A 23,694-nucleotide genomic window follows, 5' to 3' on the forward strand; every position below is an offset into this window, starting at 1 on the left:
ACGCATCAAAAAATATGCCATTCTAACTTGGCAAGATAATTTCACAGATGGCTTATTTTAACAATATTTGAAAATGGAAATTGTTAGTTACAGTATCTATTAAGTGGATGCAGTGAGAATAATAATAAAACTGTAAATTCAAAACTGCAAACTTTTTTAAGTTTAGACCTTCATTAATTGGCCTATAAACTGTTCGCAGCTCGCACATTAAGTTATGCATTTGTTTACTTGCTAAATTATTCCCAAGATTGTTGTTATTTCAAATATAATATTCAGGATGTGCTAACTAAACACACACTCAAGCACTTGTGTCTATGGTTTTTTCTCAACGTAGCAAAATATTAAAGTGAACACCAACTTAGTCTTAAACTTCTATTCAAGTTGAAAAAATGGCCTTAGCACTCCCCTACTAGTTAATACCTGTATATCTTTCGTTAAAGAATTTCGATTATGATTTTGGGATACATTTTATAACATTCTTACAGCACATATCACATTATTTTTTTCATTATATTAATACCTTCAATGTAAATTGTATAAACAAATTATCGTGATGACTTATAGTTAGGGGCAGGAATTTTCCGCGCAAAAATCTGAACGCCTACTAGACTGCAACAAGGTATATCCACACCAGCGGTTTCTTCCTTGTGATTGGCGGCCGTCTGTGAGAGAAATAGTTGCCTTATTTGCACGAGCCACTAAGGACGAGTTTGCTTCTACACTGAATTAGTGAGATTGGTTGTTGTAACAATCAACATGCACCTCGAAGTAACTCACCCAATCACGAAACACAGATGTTGCTACAGTGTTTTAACTTCCAGCTACTCTCGGGATCTTTTCGCGAAATTTTCACGGCCCTACTTATAATTGTACTTATAGTGTTACAATTCACACAAACTTAATATTTTTGTGGGTACATCCTAATAACTGCAGAACCCTCCCTCCCCAACTTCTATAAGTATTTTTTGAGATGAATAAATACAGTGTTTTTAGTAGTCCAGATGGATGAGCTGTTTGTATTGGTTTAAGGTCAGGGTAACCTAGTTTTTCATCTTTGTATTTTATTGTTTTACTGGTTTTCACATTGTTTGCTAGGTTAGTATTTGTGTAGTATTTGTAGTATTTGTGTAAAAACCTTTTTTAGTATTTTATTTACTTAAAATGTTTTTATGACTATATTTTAAGGTTGTGTTCATTTGGAAGTTTTCAATATGTTTCTAGAACATTGGGAAATGTTTTGTTACAAAGAAAACTAATTAAGGGCAGATGTGTAATGCTTTGGGCCCCAAAGGTAGTTTATCAATTAAAGAGACGTTCTGGCACTTTCTGGGTGCATTTCTTATAAAAGAAACAAACTGAGACTTAACAATCCTCACATTACTGTATGAAAGTCTCATTGCATCAACTCTCTTTAGTACACATTTATAGGTAACACATGCTTCCCAGGGTGGAAGGGGTGGGGGAGGGAGTGAACTTGGGGGGGGGGGGGGGGGAAGTGAACTTACATAGTAATCTTTAAAGGAATAAAAACATAAAAAGAAACATGAAATAACCTATGTCATAATTGAAGGGTTGCAGAATATTATAAACAACAAAGTTGGGTAATCATTTAGATTTATTGGTTCATATCTTGTTTTCTTTTTTTCATTTTATAGAAAATACAAAAATAGAAATATTAGTTTCAGTACATCCAGATACAACGATTATAAAGTGAAAATATCTCTATTTAATAATTATATTATCATTAAGTAACCATAATATATATTTCTCTTATTTTTAACCGTGATACCTATCCTACAATTACAAGTTTCAAATTATCAAGTACTCTTAAAACTCATACAACTGTTATTACAGTGCAAATATTATCTTTTCAAAACTTATCAGAGTGAACTATATTGTAAGAGCAAAATATTATGTATTACAAAACTGGGAAAAAAGGCTGTAAAATCAATGCAAAAGGTGCACAAAAAGGAACATTCAAAATACATATTAATAACCAACACTGATATGACAACTTATGCACCAAATCACTGCATAAAAGACACGAACATCACAAAAATGAACCATCATTATGGCCATTAAATGCACCACAGCAAAAAGGCAATAAATATACTACTGGCCATTACAAATAAATACACAGTAAATACTTATCTCTCAAATACTGCATGTTTTTGAGTTTCTCTCTCTCTGTTATATCATCCAAGCTCCCTCTCTACTTATCTGCTACCTGCTTTCTGTTCTCTCTCCTCCCTGCACGCTGCTAAAATTGTATGTCAATATGTTTCAGAAAAACACGTCTGAGAATTAAATGAAAGTTTCTAGAATGCTCGTCGCTAGTCTGAATTAATTTGGCTACACAGACAATATTTGATATCGGAGGATATTTCTGGTAATATATCTTTACCCATATTGTGGTTCAAATACTTCACCTGTTAGGTTAGCACCCATGTCTTTACTAGCAAATATTTGTGTCAAGTCCACACAAAACCCAGCCTACAAAATTTATGATGTTTACGTAATAGAACACTTTTTCTCCAAGACTCGGTTCACATAAGATTTAATTTTCTTTCAAAATTTTAACCTACACCCTGTAATTCACAGTAACACAAAACAAGTCTATAATATATAAAGCCCCCTTACGAACAGATGAAAAACGTGCAAAATACATCTATTATTTACCACTCAAATAGCTGAAAAGAATGGTGTGAGCGTGCATGAAGATGAAACAAACAGTGAGTGATGACAAGTACAGTATGCACCTTTGAGAAACTATTTCCTGTTACATAAGCTTGAAAGGAACATGCAACAAAAACAGTTTTCCTGAACTATTCAAATAGGAAAAATAAAATATTCTCTTGCACAACTTGGCTCACATTAAAATATGCAATATATTTACCCCTAGGTGAAACTAGGCCTGTGTGGTTCTCCAAACTATTCAATTTTGGTCTCTTTAAAATACTGATCTGAAAATGAAGTTTAAAATTTTTGGTTTTGGATATGAATTTTTAATTTTATTTAAGAGAAATGTTATTAGTACAATGTAATTGTTGCTTAAATAACACAGACATTATGCTAAGAATATGTCTTAATTACTCTAATCATCATAAATATGACAAGTCTAGAAACAGTTTTGTAAAAGAGCTACATGGAAGACAATTGGGTTCTTGGTAACGAAAATAAGTTGGTTCTTTAGAACATTCTAAGAAGAATATTTTGAGCAACGGACAAAACTGCATGTGATGCAGGAATTCTTTGAGTACTACGTTAAGTTTTAGTACCTAAATTTGTTTGATTTATGAAGTAATACGTTGACATTCCTAAAAGAGAACAACTATTTCGTCTACTGATAATTTTGCAAGATTTCCGTAGGAAAGTCCTACGTATTATAGTCCTGGACTCATTGAAGGAGGACTAGGTCTTCAATTACAGCCCTACTGTCATTCCGAGGATTTCCGTGCAGATAAGAAGAGCTAGTAAGACCCGAGGATCAAACTTTAACTGTTTGGTGTAAATTAGTAAAAATCTTTGTTTCAGGAAAGTTTTCGCAATTAAGACATTCTGTAAACTTCAATAAGAATAACTATGTCTACCAGTGTTTTACGGACTTTTAAAGGTGAATACTCTAATCTAGAGACGCCGAGTGGAGTCAATCTAAATGCGTGCCATCGGTAGGTTGAAACAGCCTGCACGTCCTGATATTTTTACCTCGTCGACAACAGATGTCACCCCCAAGTCTTATTCATAGTAACTACGGGCCACAACATGCTGTTGTGGCGAAAGGACACGTATTTACGTAGGTACTGTAATCTACAATGGTATGTACAAGGGTATATGATTGTTCTAAAGTTTTTTGGATGTTTGTTTTATTGATAGTATCCAAAACATATTGGAATTTCATTTCATATCTTTTAAATATGAAATTATGTTGTTAATTTTTATTGGGACCAATTTTCATAATACTTTCTTTACTTTTACAAACTATTGATTTTTCGTTTGCTCAATGGTTTCATAAAAGAAAAGGGTTCCTTTGATTTGTTCTCTGACTGATTATAGTTTTCATTCATGCATTGATAATTATTGAGAATATTGTTTGTTGATAACAAGAGATATTTGCATAATTGATTTTGAATTTTAACATTATAATTTTCTAGTAAATAGCTACTATAATTAGATTTTGGTTATTATAACTTCCATTATACATATTATATTTTATTTAAAACTTGAGTGTGTTGTGAATACTGTCACAGTTATCATTCCAGAGCAGTATCTCGTTCACTTGAATGAATTACAGTTAAAGATTGCTAAAAGTCACGAGTTATTATTGGATATAAATATAGATAAAAATAATCATCAGTATCCTGAATCAGTTAGGCAGTACTAGTTGTGCCCAGGCAAAAACCTACAAAGCAATTACTCCGTATGAGATGTTTTTTGAAACTTTCAGATGGGTATAACTCTATCAAACCAGTAGTAATTAAACATATATTAGAAGGATTGGTTATGTATGGTGGATACACTTAAAAGGTGCAATTATCCTGATCCACTAAAGTATTTTTATACGTTTCTGAAATTTCTGCATTTGTAATGTTTGTAATGTTTACGTAATATCTTGTAAAAAACACGTTCCTTGAAAGTTATGATTTCTGGCTGTTATGCACATTATAAGGCCAAAAATATAAACAAATCATGCAAGAAAACGTATTGTGAAACTTAATGCTAGTTGTAGACTTTTAAAAATAAATTATATTAGAATTGTAGCAAAAATATATAAATTAGTGCAACGAATGCAATTAGTGCAATATTCGCTTAACTTAAAATTACAATGCATCTTTGTCATGAAGATCTGGAAGCTCGCATCAATTGCGCTATTGACATTGACAAGAATTTGTAATTTTGTTTTCAAAACATGAGGTTTGTGTTTTTGTTTTTATTTTTTATGAACTTTTTATTCATAAATATACAATATTATTTTAAAAAAAATTATGACACTTAAATGTTTCATAATACTTACTTCACTAAACAGTTTACTGTGACTGATACATGATTCTCTTTAATAATTTGTAATAAGCATTTCTAACTACTCGGAACAATAAAAATAAATTTGCAAGTAATTATGCGTTTCATAAATGTAAAAATGAGTTACTAATAACAGTTAAAAATTAATAAAAAGTTTAAAAAAAGAATAATTATTTTTTGTTAATTTTTTTTAGTTCAACTTTTATGCTAAATATATATCACATTCCTTGAGTTTAATAAATTAAAAAAATCAGTTTTTGGGTTTTGAGTACAATTTTTGATTAAAAATGCTGTTTATTTTGTTCTGCCAGTTGCATTTTGGTGTTATACGGTGTTATGGCATGCTTTTCAATGCTATTTCGGTTTTATCGCAATCCACCATATAATCTTGTCCCTTGCTACTGAAAAATTGAGGTTGGTTAAAAAAAACCTTTAGAAAACTATATATAAAAAAAAAAAACTTTTAGGCTAGTTCAAAAACTGTGTTCTTTTTTCCGTGATATAGAATTGCTTTAAATAATTTTTTGAAATACAAAACCTTATCAATGATATTAATTTAGCACTAAAAAATTGACTTTTTTTCTGTTATCAAAACCAAAACAGGATTTTAAAACCAGAGTATTTGATGTTAAACTGAACCAAGATTGAAAAATAAAACCCATAACCACACAGCTAATGGTAGCGTATGTAAAGATGGCCAATGATTACTTGATCACTTCCATCATCTACAAAATTATTCACCATTATATTGTGCACAACTCAATAATTGCATTTATACAAACAACTACTGAACTTCTGATTTCACCTGTTTTTGTGATAGAGGTAATGTTCTTCCCGCCCGGCGATAGGTTTGCAAGTACCAGTTCTCTTGAAGTACCTTCCCCTCATGCTCGTCACTATGTGCCTCAACACCGAGCCCTTCTGCGTGAACGTCAGCCCGCACATGTCACACACGTACGGTCTGTAGTTGACGTGCGTCAGCTTGTGTCTGTCCAGACCAGTCTTTGTCACGAAACTCTTCTTGCAGTGGCACCAGAACTTCCTCTGCTTGTGACTGGCAACGTGCCTGTTCAACTTATATTTCAATGCAAACTTAATTCCGCACTTCTCACACTCGTAGGGCATCTCCTTGAGGTGGACTATCATAATGTGGATTTGCAGGGAACGTTTGTCGGTGTACGTGCGAGAACAGTGCGAGCACTCGAAATTCTCGCCCGGCTCCTCTTGCGTGAGGTCGTGATGCCTGGCCGTGTGCTTTTTGAGATGTGACACTGTGTAGAACAACTTGCCACAAGCTACGCACAAAACATTCTTGCCCGCGTGGCGTCGGATGTGGCATTCCAGACGCTGACTTGTCTTCAACATCTCACCACAAAAATCGCAGACGTAGCTATCAGTACTGTCTCCGTGCTTTTTTTCCATGTGTTTCTTGAGAGCGCTACGCGTACACTGGGTGGAAGGACACTTGTCACACTTGAAGGGTTTGTCCATGCTGTGTGTCAGAAGGTGAGTCTGGAGGGTGGAGTTTACTTTGAATGCAGCTCCACATTTATCGCACTTGAAATTTCTCTCGTAACTGTGAACGATCAAATGCTTGTTCAGCCGGGACTCATACTTGAACCTACGACCGCAGAAGCTACATACGTACACGATGTCAAACATCTCCCGTAGAAACTGGTTACTGCAAAAACCACAAATTAAAAATCATACACACTTTACTGATTGCAGTACCACCACACTAATAAAATTTAAAAAAAAATATGTGAAACAATTACCAAAATTAAACTCTTCATATTCCATTAATGTTAGACTGGCTTCTTATGTATATTTAAGCTTAATTTACCAAAAAATTAATTAAAATTTAATTTTTACATTTTTTTCAACATACAGTTTGTTAGATTCCAAAATTCAGATACTTTGATATAAATTTGTATTGGATGCAGCTATTTTTTTACCACTGTCATAAAACACTGTCTTCCCCTCCCCCCTTTCTTTTTTTTACAAAAAATGATTGATGGCCAATTACTTGTCAATAAAATACACAAAAATTGTAAAATACAGAATGACAAGGGAATTCCACCAGGCTATAGTATTGTGTATGTCCTTAATGATTATTTAAAAATCAACACTGGAAGAAAAAATGATAAAATTATGGTTCAAACCTAGACAATACACTTAAGCATATTAGTAAAGATTAGTATAAAACCATAATTTATACACGTTTTTGAAGAAAGGGGCTTTGATAAGAGCATCATTGTCTTACATATCAAGCAAGCATTATTTCGAAATCTATATTAGTTAATAAGTTATAAGCAAAATGAAAATAGCATTGAATCTTATGAGGTTAACGCGGGTTGTGTAGTGCCCCTGAAACACTGGAGTGGCCTCTTAAGTGTTCTAGTTCTACCTGTGGACTAGCTCGCAGGGTCTACCATCAAAGTTAGTTGGCACCCTCAGCAACATCATCATCTACTCTGCAGAAGGCGGAAGAATGTCAGTTCCTATCACTTTATTCAGTGAGTTACCGACGACTCAACCGCACCCGGCGACGATTGAGCGACAACTGGTTGGAGAGCGCAGCTGCCTTCTTTTACAATACGTGAAACAGAGAATGCAGCCCCATGGGCCATCTCACCAAACACAGCAAACTAGACCTTATATGACAAGAGGCCATACCCTCTAAGGATCAATTAAACCAAGGTCAGCTCCCTCAGGTTCAGAAATTCAGTAGATGTTCCACGATGCTTGATAGTGAAATTAAAATACATAGTTCACAAAATACTTTACTGCTAACGTTATTCTACACTGCACAAATGTGCTGGGATTTCCTGCTTACAAACTCTCCAAAATGTGTGCCACTTTCAATTACAACGTTGGCAGAAGACAAAAAATGTTGTAACTACACCACATGCCTGCGTACCTGTGGGATTTTCCAATGATATTCTGGTGCCAGAGAAATATTCTCTGTAACCAAATTAATTTTGAAGTTCAATGGTCATATTGATAATTAGTGAGATATATAAATTAAAATTTACAAAATAAGTAACTTTCTTAACCTAACCAACAAATTTAAAATATTACTACTTTTATTTAAAGTAAACAAAATACCTCTAATGAATAAGCCTGATACTACATGACAAATAATCATCAAATATATATCATCACCTTAAAAGAACATCTGCATTAGCAGCCTATCATGCCATTCCAGTTACAGTAAGGTTAATTTTCTTAAGTTAGTGGTTATGCACTGTTACAATCTGGCCGAGAAAATTAAATGCACAGTCTCATCATTGTATTTATTTCTGTATTCATGCATAGCACAAATATTGTTAGCAAAAATCCCTAAAATAATGTGCACTTTTATTTGGGATAAAATTTGTCTGTTTTTTACTCAATGAGATCCAGACCTATTATTGGAAATCATTCATATTTACACACATTGCTTTATTTTGGCGATGTAATTGTTGATGATGATTGCTAAAACCATTTTGAATAAGCAGTGTTGGAATGCATAAATAGGGGTAATCTGGAGTACTCTTAAGAAAACCCAGACTCACAGCAATGTATACTGTCATTGCTATACTCCGCCAGTAATAACCTCAGTCGTCTTGGTCGGAAGCAAGTCGTCTCAATACCCATAGCCCCATTTGTGTGTGAACAAACAAGTCAAGATAGTGTGTATGCATTAATAATGAGCTGCTGCAATAAGTGATCCTGGAAAATAATGGTCCTTCAGTATATTCACTAGAGAAAACAAAACTACACCCCTGATCAAGCAGCACCACAGAATAAAATAAATTTTTTAAACAACTACACAATTTTGTAAATGGTAAACAAATGAAGACAGAAATTTAAATTTTTCAGCAACTGATCGAAGAACATGTCTAGATAATGTCATTACAGGAGAAGTTATCAAATTAATGAAAGCATATTAACTGTTACATCAAAGTTAACAAATGTCTGATAGTCAACCAATTCAATAATGTATATTCTCAAAAGCAGAGGCAAACTCTCAGATGTGGGGGGGGGGGGGGGAGGGAGGGAGGGATGACGACACTAAATGGCCTCAAGCTTAGAAGGCACACAATTGATGTCAATTTGTTTTTATAAGAAACACACACTATAAAATACTTAAATTTTATTTTATACATGAAATTTTAGCCACATTTACTGTTCAGACTATTTTATGGCAAATTAATTTTTTAGAAAAAAACCTTTTTGCAGTTATACTTCTTTAGGCGCGGTATGAAAAAACGATGAGAATTAAATTTTTCATTTTTACTACATTTGGTAAAAGTAACATTTTTTCCTTTTAAATAATTTAGATAGTCAATCAAGTCCTATCCCTAAACTAAGAAAGAAAAAATAAGCAACATTAAAAAAACATAGTGTTTTCAAATATTTACTAAATGTACAAAATCAATGTTTTATAAATCAATGAAATTTAAATAAATACCACTACAGAAGATGTTTTATAATTAAATTGACATACACAGTACAAAAAAAAGGGGGGGGGGGGAATTTATCTTGATAAAAAATTAAATAAAATTGTAAACTTTATAAAATAAAATTTATGTAACATTACCTGTCGAGCACCACCACTTCATTGTCGGCATTGAAAATTTCTTCAGGCAGTAATGAGGCTTCTGAAACTAAATTATATGCATGAATATAATTACATTCAGATTTACAAAACATATGAAGTGACTTTCTTTCTCAGTATTTAAAATAAAGGAAGTGAATTTGGTCAATTTAGTACATTATGGCTGCACGGCTATAAGAGCACAAAAAGATGGCATGCACTTGGAAAGAATAATCTTAGACAGCCAAAATCAATTTTTGAAACAAGAGATAAAAAAAATTGAAAACAAACAAAAGTTTGAGTTTAAACTCTAAATTTGAGAAAAGTATTAAGAATGGCTTCCATAGTTAGGTAAAGAAAAACCTAAGAAATAAATTTGTAGGTTGATCAAAAATGATTCTTTGCACAAGTAACAACTGTGACAGCTAATAATTGTGGGCTTACTGTACTTGGGTACTAACTCTGTAGTCATAAATGTTACTAAATTGTCAAATGGCTGATCTGAAACCATCACTGACTTTTCCTCTCTACCACATATTCTGATGCCTTAGAAACCATGGCCATTAGGAATTACAGGAAGTTTAGACAGAAAAAGGAATGTAAGAAGCAAAAAGAATGGTACAAACAAAAAAAAAATGGAGGATTAACTGGGAGAGTCAAATGAACCTCTTTGCCATATCACTAACATAGTGTTGACATGGTCGGGGGTATTGTAAATGAGGCGTACGAGTTTATTGGGCGCCACCGTGTCAAGGGGCACGGACCCGGCGGAGACTCTCGCCTCAGGGCGTGACGTTGCCCGTGTGAGGATGTGACTCGACCCCCTTGCTGCAGTTCTCGGCGACACCTGAACCTGGCCCGATCTCAGCGCCGGGCACGCTCTGATGATTAGATGGGTGGGTTCTTAAAGCGCCCTACACGCCAGACGTTGAGGAGGCAAACACGTGATCCGGCACTCAGACAACACGCACGTGGTAGCACTGAGCTGACTGTCACGGGCGCGCGCGCACAGATTGTCCACACGTTTAGTTACAAATTCACCTCTACAAGGTAACTCATACTCGAATAAACACTCCGCGGTACGTCACTTCCTCTCACCGCGATGACGAAGGCGAACTGTCGGGAAAAACATGGCCGCCGGGTAGCCTCAACAAAAGCCATTCGCGCCATCTTTTCCAGGTCCGTGGCACTCTATCCCCCCACTACACACGCGGCGGGAGGTTTGAATGCCGTGGCTGGAGGGGAAGGTGGGAGGGTACTGGCGTATCGGGCTCGGAGGCTCGGACGATGTCAGTGTTATGAGAAGAAATTACCAGAGATGGCCCGTGTAAACTGCGCCTGAGGGGTACATCGCCCCAGGTAATTGCAAAGCAATCTAGTGTCTTTTGTGGCACACCATGCAGTGTCACCCGACTCCGAGACACTGTGTCTTCCAGATATAATCCCTTCCCCATGTCTGTTTCCTCCGCCGCTTATGGCTACCACATCTCAAGATTTCTGGCTACTTCCGGCCCAAACAACATGACCTTGAACACACAAAAATACACATTAACAAACCATACTCTGGCAATTTCTAGGCCACAGACAAAGGACGTTACGCCTGTGTGAATCTTCGACTAAGTGAATCAATCGAAGCTCTTTTTAATATTTGATTTTACTTTGTGAAGAAATTTGCTATTCTTTCTGTCTGAAGCTTCGGTTGTGATACAAAGCTTTGTCTTCACATTTGTTGAAAAGCTTTAAAACAATGAAATTTTATGATTTGCTTATGAATTTTTTTTTTGGGGTTTTGTATGTTTTGCATAAATAAAAATATTATACATGGGTATTTAATAATTTCATTAAATAATGTTAAATATAGGGCCCAATTAGTTAACCTATCATTTATTACAAATATTTAAAAAAAATTTTTACTTTAATTTTTTATTTTATGAAATAAATGTAATGCAGCTACGCCGAGAACAATATTCACAATTCAATTCCACATCACTAATATTTCAAACATTCAAGTTCATATTCGCTTCCCATCAAAAAACTAGTATTCACATAGAACTTAAGGACATTCATTTACAAATCATTCTGAAAGGTATGAGATCTTCCCTCACAGCCAATTAAGCACATAGGGTGACTTAAGTTGGCTAAGGTTTAGTGATAAAGGTGAGCAAGTTTTGGCGATGACTACGATCCTGAGGGGAAGAGACGACCATTCAACTGGCAGGGGAAACTTTGCAGCTGAAGAGACAAAGACCACAAACACATTTACAATGCAATGTGTCGGAAGGTAATGGTGAAAAAGTGTATGGGGATAACAGTGCACCAACAAAGATGACAGAGTGAGTTACTGTTGAGCCATACTCAAGTGAAATATGTAGAAGTTAGAATAGTAAGAATAATATTCCTATTTGGATAGTCTTAAAACCCAGATATATAATTGAAGGTTTGGTGTGCTATATAACAAAACAGTGATTAAATACACGTATATTAAAAAAAAATTGGGCTAGCCTTTGAATCCAATATCACCCACCTGTAGTAATAGACAGAAAATTCTGAGTGGTAAAGCCAGCCCTACATGATATCTTCTTGGTAATATCTTTTTTTAAGAGAACTATAAAACATTTACGTTAAAAGTGCTACAACTAAACAACCAATATGGCGACCACAAGCAACAACATGCAGTATTTAATGTTCAACCATGTCATGGCGAAGGTAAACGAAGCGAGTGGATTATATGATGCAGCGATTCAAGATGACACGAAGTGGGATGATTTCATGCTAATTTACGAAGAAATCGCTGAAGTTAAAACTGAACTGTTTTCAAATTATTTAATATTGTGTGCTAATCCTCCCGAAGGGACATCGGTTGATGCGTTAAAACAACAATTTACCTCGTATGAGGCTGTATTTTGGCAACTTCGCAAGGCCTATTAATGTCTTCAAACGAAAGCAACGGTAAATAGTACAGCTCCAAACATGTGCAACGACCACATTACTACTCCAGCTACATTGCCGAGTATCCCGCTACCTACCTTCGCGGGCGACCGGGTAGAGTGGCCAACATTTGCAGAATTATTTGTGTCCATTATTAACCAGACACCAGGTCTTAGCCCAATACAAAAGTTACACTATCTGGGCTGTCTCAGGAGTGAACCTCGTGACATGGTCAGTGGTCTTAGTTTTACTAATGAAACTTTTGACACAGCATGGACCTTGTTGGATAAAAGGTATCTAAGTGTGCGCATCGTTGCCACCACTTATGTGCAACGTTTGTTACATTTGCCCACTGTTCACTCAAGTTCGCCTGAGTCATTGTTAAAATTTGTTAGTGCAGTCAATGAGTTATTAAATGCTCTGAGTGCACACAAGTTTCCAGTAAGCCAGTGGAGTTTTCTCTTGTTAAATATTTTGTTGGAAAAGTTGGATACTTCTACTAGACAATCCTTTGAAATGACCTTGGACAAGGACATACCTACCCATGAAGAACTGTTGAGGTTCCTTGAAAAGAAAGCCCAAGCTACAGTCAACGTCAACCTTGTTACAACATCTCACTCCCAACCTGGGTTCTCCAAGTCTCAACCTTCGAATTTCAAATCCCGTACAGGCGATACAAGTGGGTACAAGAGTGTCAACACACCACGTTCAACGTTAGTGTCGGTGAACTTGCCACTAACAGTGAAATGCTTATTTTGTGATGGTTCTCACTGGATTCAGACATGTCACAAATTTTTGTCAAAATCTGTTGCAGAGAGAGTGGAATGGGTGAAAACAAATACCCTCTGTTTCAATTGTTTGAGACCACATCACAGCAGTAGCAGGTGCAATTCTAAGTATTCACGTCAGCAGTGTCAGCGTAAGCATCATACACTACTTCACTTTCCAGACCAACGTTCAGAAACGACACAGTGTGACGAAACTACCGCATCAGAATCTAGTGTGCAGGTATCAATGTGTGCAGCAGAAGTAAGTCCACCTACTACCAGTCCGGTAGCAACCACAATACTCCTTAAAACTGCTATTGTGCATGTACGTGATGCATCTGGTAACTTTCAGCCTGTGTGAGTATTATTAGATGGAGCTTCGCAGACCTCTTCCATCACCGAGTCATGTTTCAAGCGCTTGGGTCTCCCACGACAGCAGTCATTAGTATCAGTGTCTGGAGTTGGTAAATCTCATGTTCCGAACAATAAGGGTCTAACAGTGTGTAAAATCAAGCCAGTAGATCAAGATGATGTATTGTTTATTATTGACGCAATCATCCTAACCACCATTACCCATGCACATCCATCGGTACCCATTTGCACTACACAGTTAAATCATTTGCAAGGCCTTACACTTGCAGATCCAGGGTTTGCAGTACCAGGACCTATTGACATGTTGCTGGCAGCTGATATCGTGGCGGAAGTGATGACTGGATCTCGCCTACCGGGTAACCCTAGTGCTTTTCATTCCTGTTTGGATGGGTCATCACTGGGCATGCTGGTTGTGAGAGCAGTTCTACTGAGTTGTCATCCTGTCTTATAAGAACTGACTCATCTCTGGATGCAACTCTTAAACAATATTGGGAAATTGAAGAAGTTCCTAACAAGTGCAGAAGACTTGATATGTGACTTGATATGTGACTTGATATTTTTCGTCAGCACACTCGAACTACAGCTGGCCGCTACATGCTTAGACTCCCCTTTCACAATCTGCTAATACCATTAGGGGAGTCTCGGAGACATGCCTTGACTCGCCTTAAAACAGTTGAATCAAAACTACAAAAGGACCTAGACCTGCAAGATCAATATAGATCCTTCATGAAAGATTATGTTGAACTTGGACACATGACTAGTATGTCATCAAATCATGATGAGAACAGTTTGGTGACCCCGAAGTATGTAATTCCTCATCATGCTGTGATAAAAGAAGCTAGTACCACAACAAAGGTTCGAGTTGTGTTTGATGCATCTGCCAAATCCATCGGAGGTAATTCGCTCAATGTTGCTCTCCTGTCAGGCCCTAAGTTGCAAAAGGATATCCTTGATGTTATTCTGGGATTTAGGCTATTCCCTATTGTTCTGACCGCTGATATCGTAAAAATGTATAGGCAGATTTTAATCCACCCTGACGACAGATCGTACCAGTGTATTTTATGGAGATAAACTCCTAGTGACCCACCTCAGATCTATCAACTGAACACTGTTACATATGGTGAGACATCTTTTCCTTACCAGGCACTCCGCGTGTTACAACAGTTGGCAGCAGATGAAGGTAACGACTTTCCATTGGCAGCTAAGGCTATTGCTCATGATACTTACATTGATGATACTGTAACTGGTGCATCAACACTTCAAGAAGCAATTCAGTTGAAAGAAGAATTGGTTTCCTTACTGAAGAAAGGGGGGTTTAGCTTGCACAAGTGGGCTTCTAATCATCCATCCCTATTAACTGAAGTTTTAGACTTGCCTGATTCCACCAGCAGAAGTTTCAGTGATGGAGTATGTCCCTCCGTGAAGATATTGGGTCTTCAGTGGTGTCCCAAGACAGATTCCTTCAGCTACAATTGTCACTATGCCTACAAAACATGGACCTCCTACAAAGCGAAACATGTTATCAGCTATTACTCGCATCTATGACCCTGCTGGCTGGTTGGCCCCTGTCATAATCCTGGCCAAGGTGACATTACAGCAATTGTGGACAGCTGGGTTATCATGGGATGACCCAGTCCCGGCCGATATAGCAGAACGATGGCAGCGATACATGTCCGACCTATCATGTGTTGCCCAAGTTAAAATTTCTCGTTGTCTGCAGGTCAGTTCTGCATCCAACATTCAACTTCATGGATTCTGTGATGCTTCCTTAACTGCCTATGCTGTTGTCATTTATGTTCGCTGCATTGGACCTGATAACACAGTTACTGTTCATTTGCTGGTTGCTAAAACAAAGGTTGCACCACTCAAGACAGTGTCAATTCCAAGACTGGAACTGTGTGCTGCTCTACTACTGTCTCGCTTGTGGCAGTATGTTCACAAGCTCTACCAAAAGTCGCTTGGTACATGTTCTATGTTTGCTTGGTCTGACTCCACCGTTGTGTTGAACTGGCTCCGCATGCGCCCATACAAATTGAAAACATTTGTGGTTAATAGAGTTTCTGAAATTCAAGGAGTGATTTCTCCAAACAAATGGTTCCATGTCTCATCCGACAACAATCCTGCCGATCTCGCTTCAAGGGGAGTCAGTCCACAAGCCTTGGTAACCAACCGTGGTTTTCTGGCCCAGCTTGGTTGACAGAACCACAAGCTGACTGGCCAACAAAAGCACCCATGGACAGTGTTGAAGATACAACAGAGCTTAAGAAAATCCAACCGGCATGTTTGACGGTGCAGCAAGTATCAGAGGATCCAGCTATACCACTGAAGAAGTATTCCTCACTGTCACGATTGAAATGAGTCACAGTCTGGGTGTTGAGAGCAAAAGTTGGTTGGCTAAATAAGCCTGTATGTACTGGCTCACTGACAAATGTAGAACTTCAGGCAGCTCTCCTATTTTGGGTCAGACACATTCAAAAGGTCCACTTTCAGAATGATATTGACAGGGTTCGTAAGGGTGTGCCATGCTCTAAACCTCTTCGACCTCTAGCACCATTTTTGGATTCCCAGGGTGTGTTCAGGGTGGGCGGCCTGTTACATAATGCTCCTGTCTCGTTAAATGCTAAGCACCCTATCCTGTTACCTAGAAAATGCCATTTATCCACCTTGATTGTAGATCATTACCACTCCACCTATTTACATACAGGCCCCTTAACAACACACAGTTTGATCCAACGGGAGTTTTGGATATTGGGAGCTCGAAAATTGGTCCGACAGTGACTTCATCAGTACATTTCATGTTTCAAGGTTCGGCTCACTGCAACATAACCAATTATGAACACCTTGCCATCTTCTCGTCTTTCCAACATCCGTGCATTTCTCCACATGGGCATTGTTTTTGGCGGACCCTTCCTAGCCAAGCCTATGCGACTGCGCAAAAGCCAAGCTAACAAGACATACTTATGTCTTTTTGTCTGCATGTCGACTCGAGCAGTACATCTGGAATTGGTAACCGATCTGACTGCTGGTGCCTTCCTAGCCGCATTCAAACGATTTACTGCACTACGAGGATTGCCCTCACATGTCTACAGTGACAACGGTACCAATTTTGTTGCTGCTCATTGCCATATTCAGGATTCCTACCACCAGCTGTTCCAGGCCGAAAAGGATCCTCATGTTCAGGCCTATATGGCAGCCAATAACATCGAATGGCATTTCAACCCCCCTCTCAGTCCCAATTTTGGTGGGCTATGGGAATCTGGCACCAAGTCTGTGAAACAGCACCTGAAGCGAGTGGTAGGTGAGACAACTCTTACCTTCGAAGAATTAGCCACCCTGTTTGCTCAGATTTTAGCTGTATTAAACTACAGACCCCTATGTCCCCTGTCTACTGATCCTGGAGAACTTGATGTCTTGACTCCAGGACACTTTTTAACGGGAGCACCGCTCGTTAGTGTTCCAAAAGCAAACTTAACGGACTGTTCACCCTCTCGACTCAATCGCTGGGAGCTGATCACTCAGTATTATCAAGCTATTTAGAAACGATGACGATACGAGCACCTCCATACGCTCCATCAACGGTTTTAGTGGAATGTTCCCACTGTCAACATCAAGGAAGGGCAGATGGCTATTATTAAAGAACCTAACCTACCAGCATTAAAATGGCGATTTGGACAAGGATGGCGTCGTCAGCGTTGTTACAGTAAAAACAACCCACGGAGACTTGGTTCGACCTGTGTCAAAGCTCTGTCCCTTACCAAGCAAGCCTTGAAGACTTCTACCGCCATCCCTGAACAACATTAGCTCTTAGAACAAAAATAATTTTGTTGGTGGGCGGAATGTTCACGCCTTAGTTATGTTTTTTTTATAATGTTGGTGTCTCTTTTTTATTGGTACAGACTATCATGTAGCATGCTGGTCAGTTGAAAACATGGCGGCGCGTGTGTGCGGTGTGAAGACGTTGGTAACCGGATTTTTGTGAACAATTATCTAATTGTATTAACAAAAACACTGAGCCATCGTTCGGTCACTGCCTGCTCGGCCCGTCGCCCGAACAACGACCGCTCGGCCTCGGCTTCGGACAATGACTGAATTACAGCCTTCCTTCCCTTTGTGCGGGCAGTGGGCAGTGTCCTGGGCTCGCTGATGTAATTTTCAGCCGATCACGGCGCATGGCAACAAAAGCTTCCACGAAATGCTTACTTCTGTTTCCACGACGCAGCAATTTTCTCTCTCTCTCACACTCCCGTGACCGTGACTCACACATCTAGCGTGCGAAACAAAGCCTCGGTCGTGGAAAAACAAAGGAGAATCACGTCAGCACACCTTCCCACACAAAGAAGCCAGCCAAAAAAAAAATTAGTTAAAAAAATTAACTTATGCATTTTAAAAATAAAAACAATAAACCTGGAGAATTACGTTTACAATAACTTTGAAAGGAAAATTTTTACATCTAACCTGAAATTTGACAAAAAAGTCTATAATAAATTATTATTACTGTATTGTATGAGGAAGGCCGTAATTTGGGTTGTTACAAAGTCCTCTCACATCAAGGCTTCTAGGCTAGAGCCACTTAGAACATAAATTTCAGTAAAAATTCAGGGGGCCATAGATACTACTGTAACAACCACTTGATACATATGCAGTCCTGCAAACTTACATCACAGTTCCAATAAAAATTTTACTTGTACATAATTTATTACTGTTTTATTGTACATTTGCAATCAATCTGCATCACTACAAATCATATTTTCCTTGGAAAATTATTTAGAATACAGTTGTTTCAGTATAAGTATAAAGTAAATTTCTTTATTCAATTATGCAAAAGAGCCATAAATGATGTATTGTGCTTTACATATGCACCAACACAAAGGTAATATACTTTTTTCACCTCGTTTGTGTAGAAAAAATTTACAAGTGGTGTACACAAAAGTGAAAATGTGCAAAAGAATGAAGGAGTGCATAATTAAGAAAATGCTAGGGTAAAAATTGAACTTTTCTAAAAGAGAGAAATTTTTTTTTTTTCTTCATAATAACCAATATTTGCTAAAACTTGACCATTCTTAGTTCAAGCTCACCTGAGAAAGATATAAAAAAATTAGCAATAATGCTGATGACCAACAAGTTATCAAATCAGAACAGGCCAAACCCAACTGTATTATAAATAAGTATGTATTTATCCAATGAACACACTTGAATGTGGTCAACATTGTACAACTTTATTGCGAGAGCAGTTGGCAGTTTTAAGAGTCTAAGTGTTACATAATGAAGCACACAGCTTACCTGACACACGTGGGTTGCTTTCAACAGTTATATGTTTGTTCGGAGAATATCTGAAAAGAAAAAGAAATATTAAATTTAGTGCATCTGTAAAAACAATAAGAAGCAAAACTCTATTAAGTATAAATTGTATCACAGTTCCCACCTTTTAAAACCATTACTGTCTTTTATTAGTTGACTTCCAGATGTGCAAGACTCAAATATCTGATTAAAAAAAAACTATTTTATCACTCTTGACGCAGATCTCAAACAGTGTGCTAAACCTAACTTCATGTCAACAGCAGATTTGTTAGGTTCCTAGATATGAGTAATAATTTAATAAACAATGTGCTTACAACAAGCATTGTATTGTATTATATAAATGGCTAAAACACATCATTTAACATATTTCTTAGGTATTTATTAAAGATGGGCCAATGAAATCCTCAAATACCATCAAAACCTTAGTGGATTTTCTATAGAGGTAAAATATTCACAGAAAAATATTAGAGGAAATAAAGTAAATAAAAAAAAGTCTACACTGATAACTTCTGTTAGGTTTACTAGGGTCAATTTTTTTTCTTCATACCTATCCTATTACCATTCCAAAAGATATTTCACATTTAACATGTAACTATACAATTAAATTACAATATGCATTTATTCTGGAAACTTAGTTTGTGAAACAAACATTTAAAGGGTAGAATGTTTCAACCTAATAGTTAATACTTTATTGTACATTAAATAATTTATTAACTTAGATTCTGATTTGAGGGGTATATTCAAGGTACAGTACTCTCTGGGACATGAATTTGAGATTTGGATTCGAGAAAATTGGGATTTGACCCATCTCCAGTATTTATAAATTATTACAGGATACTCATCTACCAAAAACTACATTTGAATAGTAGTTTAAAACAAATACTAAAGTAAGGGAATTTTAACCAATTACAGAAGACACAGTTATTGTAATGCTATTTTTTAACATGGTTTACAATAAATATAAAATGGGAATCGTGTACGGAACAAAAACAGATTGAAGATTATCTCCAATTCTAAAAAAAAAAAATTGTTCTCCAATCTTGGATCTGTAAAAATTCTTTTTGCTAATTCAATAACCCTACAAAATGTTACAAATATTTTTCTACAGTTAGAAAAATTTATTAAATGAGGTAAAACCATTATGGACCTTAAAATCAGAGAAATAAGACTTTAATCAAAATCTACCTAAATGAATTGTCAGTTTTTATATCAGTCATTTATGCACAGAGGATTAAGGTGGAAGGCAGAGCATTACTTACGCTGAATCTAACATGCCTCCGAAGTACTCTCTTACTTCATCTTCAACTGGTTCAGTCTGTACACAAAATACACAAAAAATACTTAAAACAATTAAAAATACTACATTTAAAATGAAGATTTGTATGCATCTTTAAAAAGAATTTTTTTTACACTAAGAAAAAAATCATTTTGATAAAGATGTGCAACAATGCTTACTACACCACATAGCAAAGTGTTCGCATTAGCTCTACACTTCAAGATGGTGTTTTAAGAGAGAAATGATTTACTAGTAGCGACGTACAAATCTCATTTTCTTATTGCACATTTAATGTGATGATTTTTGAATATAAGCACATGTTTTGTGAGAATAAAAAAAGATGAGTTAGAAAATGTTAGTAGTCTAACCAAGCTGAAATCAGTAATTTCGTAATTTGGTTTATCACATTTTTAAGAACTAAGAGGCTACCATAATTTTGAAATTGTGCCACTACTTAATTCTGTGTCAATAGTTTCTGTCTGCTTCAGTATGTTTTTTTTCTTTTGTATTCTTTTCAAATGCTAAATAATACATGAAAACGCAAAATTTTACGAAGTGCAAAACCTTTATTTTTTAAATGCTACAAAATGCTAAATTTCAAATTTAAAGTGCTAAATGTAATGATTTTAAAAGTTATAAAACACAAGCTCTAGCCATACTGTAAAAAATTTTCACTTTGCTAACTTAGCAAGTATTTGAAAAGATGGCTTACTAAAGCATATACATTGCTAAGTTAGCAAACAAATTTTTTTACGGTGTGAAGTGCCTAAGTTACCAGATTAAAAATTGTTGCTGCAAAAGTTGTGCAAACAATTCCCCTCCCGCACCCTTAAAGTAAAGCATGTTTGATTTTATTTTGATTTATTATCAATAGTAAGGTTATATTTATGATTGCGTAGCAAACATTTTTATCAAAAGTATCTAATAATTACGTGCAAGTGGGGATTTTAAAACTTTTGAAAAAAAATTCTAACTCTAATACTATGACAGTTTTTGAATTTAGTTTTTGATTTATAACCGTATTTACTGACCTATCTGTTCTTGGCTTGACGTTGAGTTATAGTTATGTACTTAATATCAAGTTTTAAAGAAAATTACGTGAGTACAATGAACTTAACTTGAATTTCCTTGTATCAGTTTATCTTAAAAATCTGACATTACGTATTCTACTGCTGTATAATAAAATATATGCGTACATTATTCATTTATTTAAATTTTGTCTTAAAAGAACTATTTTTTATAATATGCTAAATTTTTTATTTTATTATTTTTTTCTTTTATCGAAAAAATTGACTCAGACGGATAAGTGAAATATTAAAAACACTGTGTGGGGTGATCATGAGTGGTGAATGATTCAGCCATAATGTGATGCAAGTCTAAAAAAATACAATGACTTTGAGCCTTTTAAAGTTTTCAATGGGTGTGTTATAGTTTGGTTGAACACAAGCTCAAGATATTACCTAACCACAAGTGCTATCTGACAACATGACATTAACTGCACACACCAAAAATGCTAGTAATTTTTTATTATAATATTTACCAGTGGTTATAAATTATTTGATAGTTTGTTACCAAGTTTGTCTGAACTACTCAGTGCAAATGTACGTCCGTCATGTACTACCTGTTCAGTTACTGTTCATGCATTATAGAGGACGTGTGTCGCACAAGCAACTAAGACAGACATCAATCCCATCACTCATGTTCCCTGTTTTTGCACAAGGCACTGTCTGGCCATCTCTATCAGCACTCGAAAGCATGCAGGTGTACAGTTACCATCCCATAATGTGCCTTGCTCGATGCTGCGGTGACCATCGTGCCACACTGACTGCACGAAGGAAGCAACACATCACCTACTTAAAATGCATCGCCAATCAGCGCCTCACTCTTTACCCTTCCTCCCCACCAGATGTACGATCAAATTGTGACTGCAGACGATTGAAATGTTAGTTTACTGATGCTTTGTTTTTACTGCCTTCAGCCCATTTACGGGCGCACCATCTGAAAGGTTTTACAATTTTGAGCTGTTTAAAGGTAAACTGCTGTTGAAGTCTCAGTACAGACGTGTGCCCTCTGTCTGTTTGTAAGCACCTCTAAATGGCAGCCCGACGTGACTAGAAGACTGCAAGAACGTCACAATCAGTACAGAGAAAATGTGTCAAGAAGGCCAGATTCGGTTATGATCTGGTTACTTGATAACAGCTTTGCACTTACCAAAAGTTAACTTAGAGCATACTCTGGCAGGGAGCCCTCGATTGAGACTCTGCTTCATCTCCCGCAAATCTAAACTGCACCTTCCGCAACTATGCCATGCTTTCTGCAACTCCACCATCATGTGGCTGACTGACCCTTCCTTAGGAGGAGAGTTACCTATTAAGAGAGATAACATCGAGAAAGGCATCTCATAGGTTTTATAAATTTACAAATATTTTGCTATAACACTGCACAACGTTGGGCTTAAGTGGAAAATATTTTAGATTGTGATGTAAATGGATAAGCTATATATGTATAGTGCATGCTCGTAAAACGGAACACTTTCTAAGGCAATGGAAAACAAAACTACTTGCCCTAATACATATGTCATCAGTTGGAACAGCTGTATGAAGAATTTCATTAATCTTGAGAAAATCACAGAATTTTTAACACAGTATTGAAATTAAACAAATAAAAGAAAATACTTCACCTTGATTTTTGTGGTCGACGGAAACGTAATGTCACAAGGTGGTTCACCCTTGAAATCAGATGTAATTTTACTAACAGCAGACAATGGTTCATGTACAGTAACCGATTGATTTGTATCAGTTCTTCCTGGTGTGGGAAACAAACAGTTAATTAATAGAAAAACAAACAATTTTATGGAATTAAAGTTAAATATTACAAGAAGGTTTGGTTATCATTTGTCTTTTGTTACATACTAAATATATTCCATTTTACATCTTAACAACTTAAGTATTTTATGTTTACGTGATGTAAATATACACATTTGGTGATTTAGTTTAAACTAATATAGATACTTATGGATACTAATTTATTGTTTTCATTCAGGCAAAAAGACATTTATATATAAACCAGCTCCTTTAATGTGTTGTCCATTAGAACATAGTAGATGTATAGAACACGTATGAGTGGAAATATTGTACAGTTATTAACAGAAAAAACTGCTACAATTCTATTTCAAATTGTTCAAATAGCTTTAAAGCACTATGAATAAATTATGATCATTAAAGCGTAAAAACTTGTTTACATTGGGGGCAAGTATGCAAGTTGTTTTCCAGGAGAAAAAAAACCTTGTCAAATAAATAAAGGCAGTCACACTTGCATTGCATGAATATTTCAATAAAATTAATAATGAAGATAATTTTATTCAACTTAGTTAACGTACAGATTATACTCAGTGTACACACTACCTATTAATTAGCAATCTGGATGATTGTAGTACATACTTCTGGCAAATCGCT

General features: G+C 36.2%; 1 protein-coding gene across 2 annotated transcripts in view; it reads right to left on the minus strand.

Annotated features, from left to right (window-relative positions):
* Nucleotides 1-1,607: 1,607 nt before the first annotated feature.
* The window catches only part of LOC134531840 (uncharacterized), a 33,667-nt gene continuing 11,580 nt past the window's right edge, over nucleotides 1,608-23,694 (minus strand). For both annotated transcript variants that reach the window (XM_063367821.1, XM_063367820.1), the window contains exons 6-10: nucleotides 22,920-23,044; nucleotides 20,223-20,278; nucleotides 18,946-18,995; nucleotides 9,602-9,668; nucleotides 1,608-6,697 (exon numbers count right to left, since the gene is read on the minus strand). In XM_063367821.1, coding sequence (XP_063223891.1) covers nucleotides 5,818-6,697; nucleotides 9,602-9,668; nucleotides 18,946-18,995; nucleotides 20,223-20,278; nucleotides 22,920-23,044 — 1,178 coding nt within the window. In that variant the 3' untranslated portion in view covers nucleotides 1,608-5,817. The remainder of the gene's footprint in view (nucleotides 6,698-9,601; nucleotides 9,669-18,945; nucleotides 18,996-20,222; nucleotides 20,279-22,919; nucleotides 23,045-23,694) is intronic.

This window comes from Bacillus rossius, chromosome 5 (assembly GCF_032445375.1).
Source record: "Bacillus rossius redtenbacheri isolate Brsri chromosome 5, Brsri_v3, whole genome shotgun sequence".
NCBI classification, from domain to species: Eukaryota; Metazoa; Arthropoda; class Insecta; order Phasmatodea; family Bacillidae; genus Bacillus; species Bacillus rossius.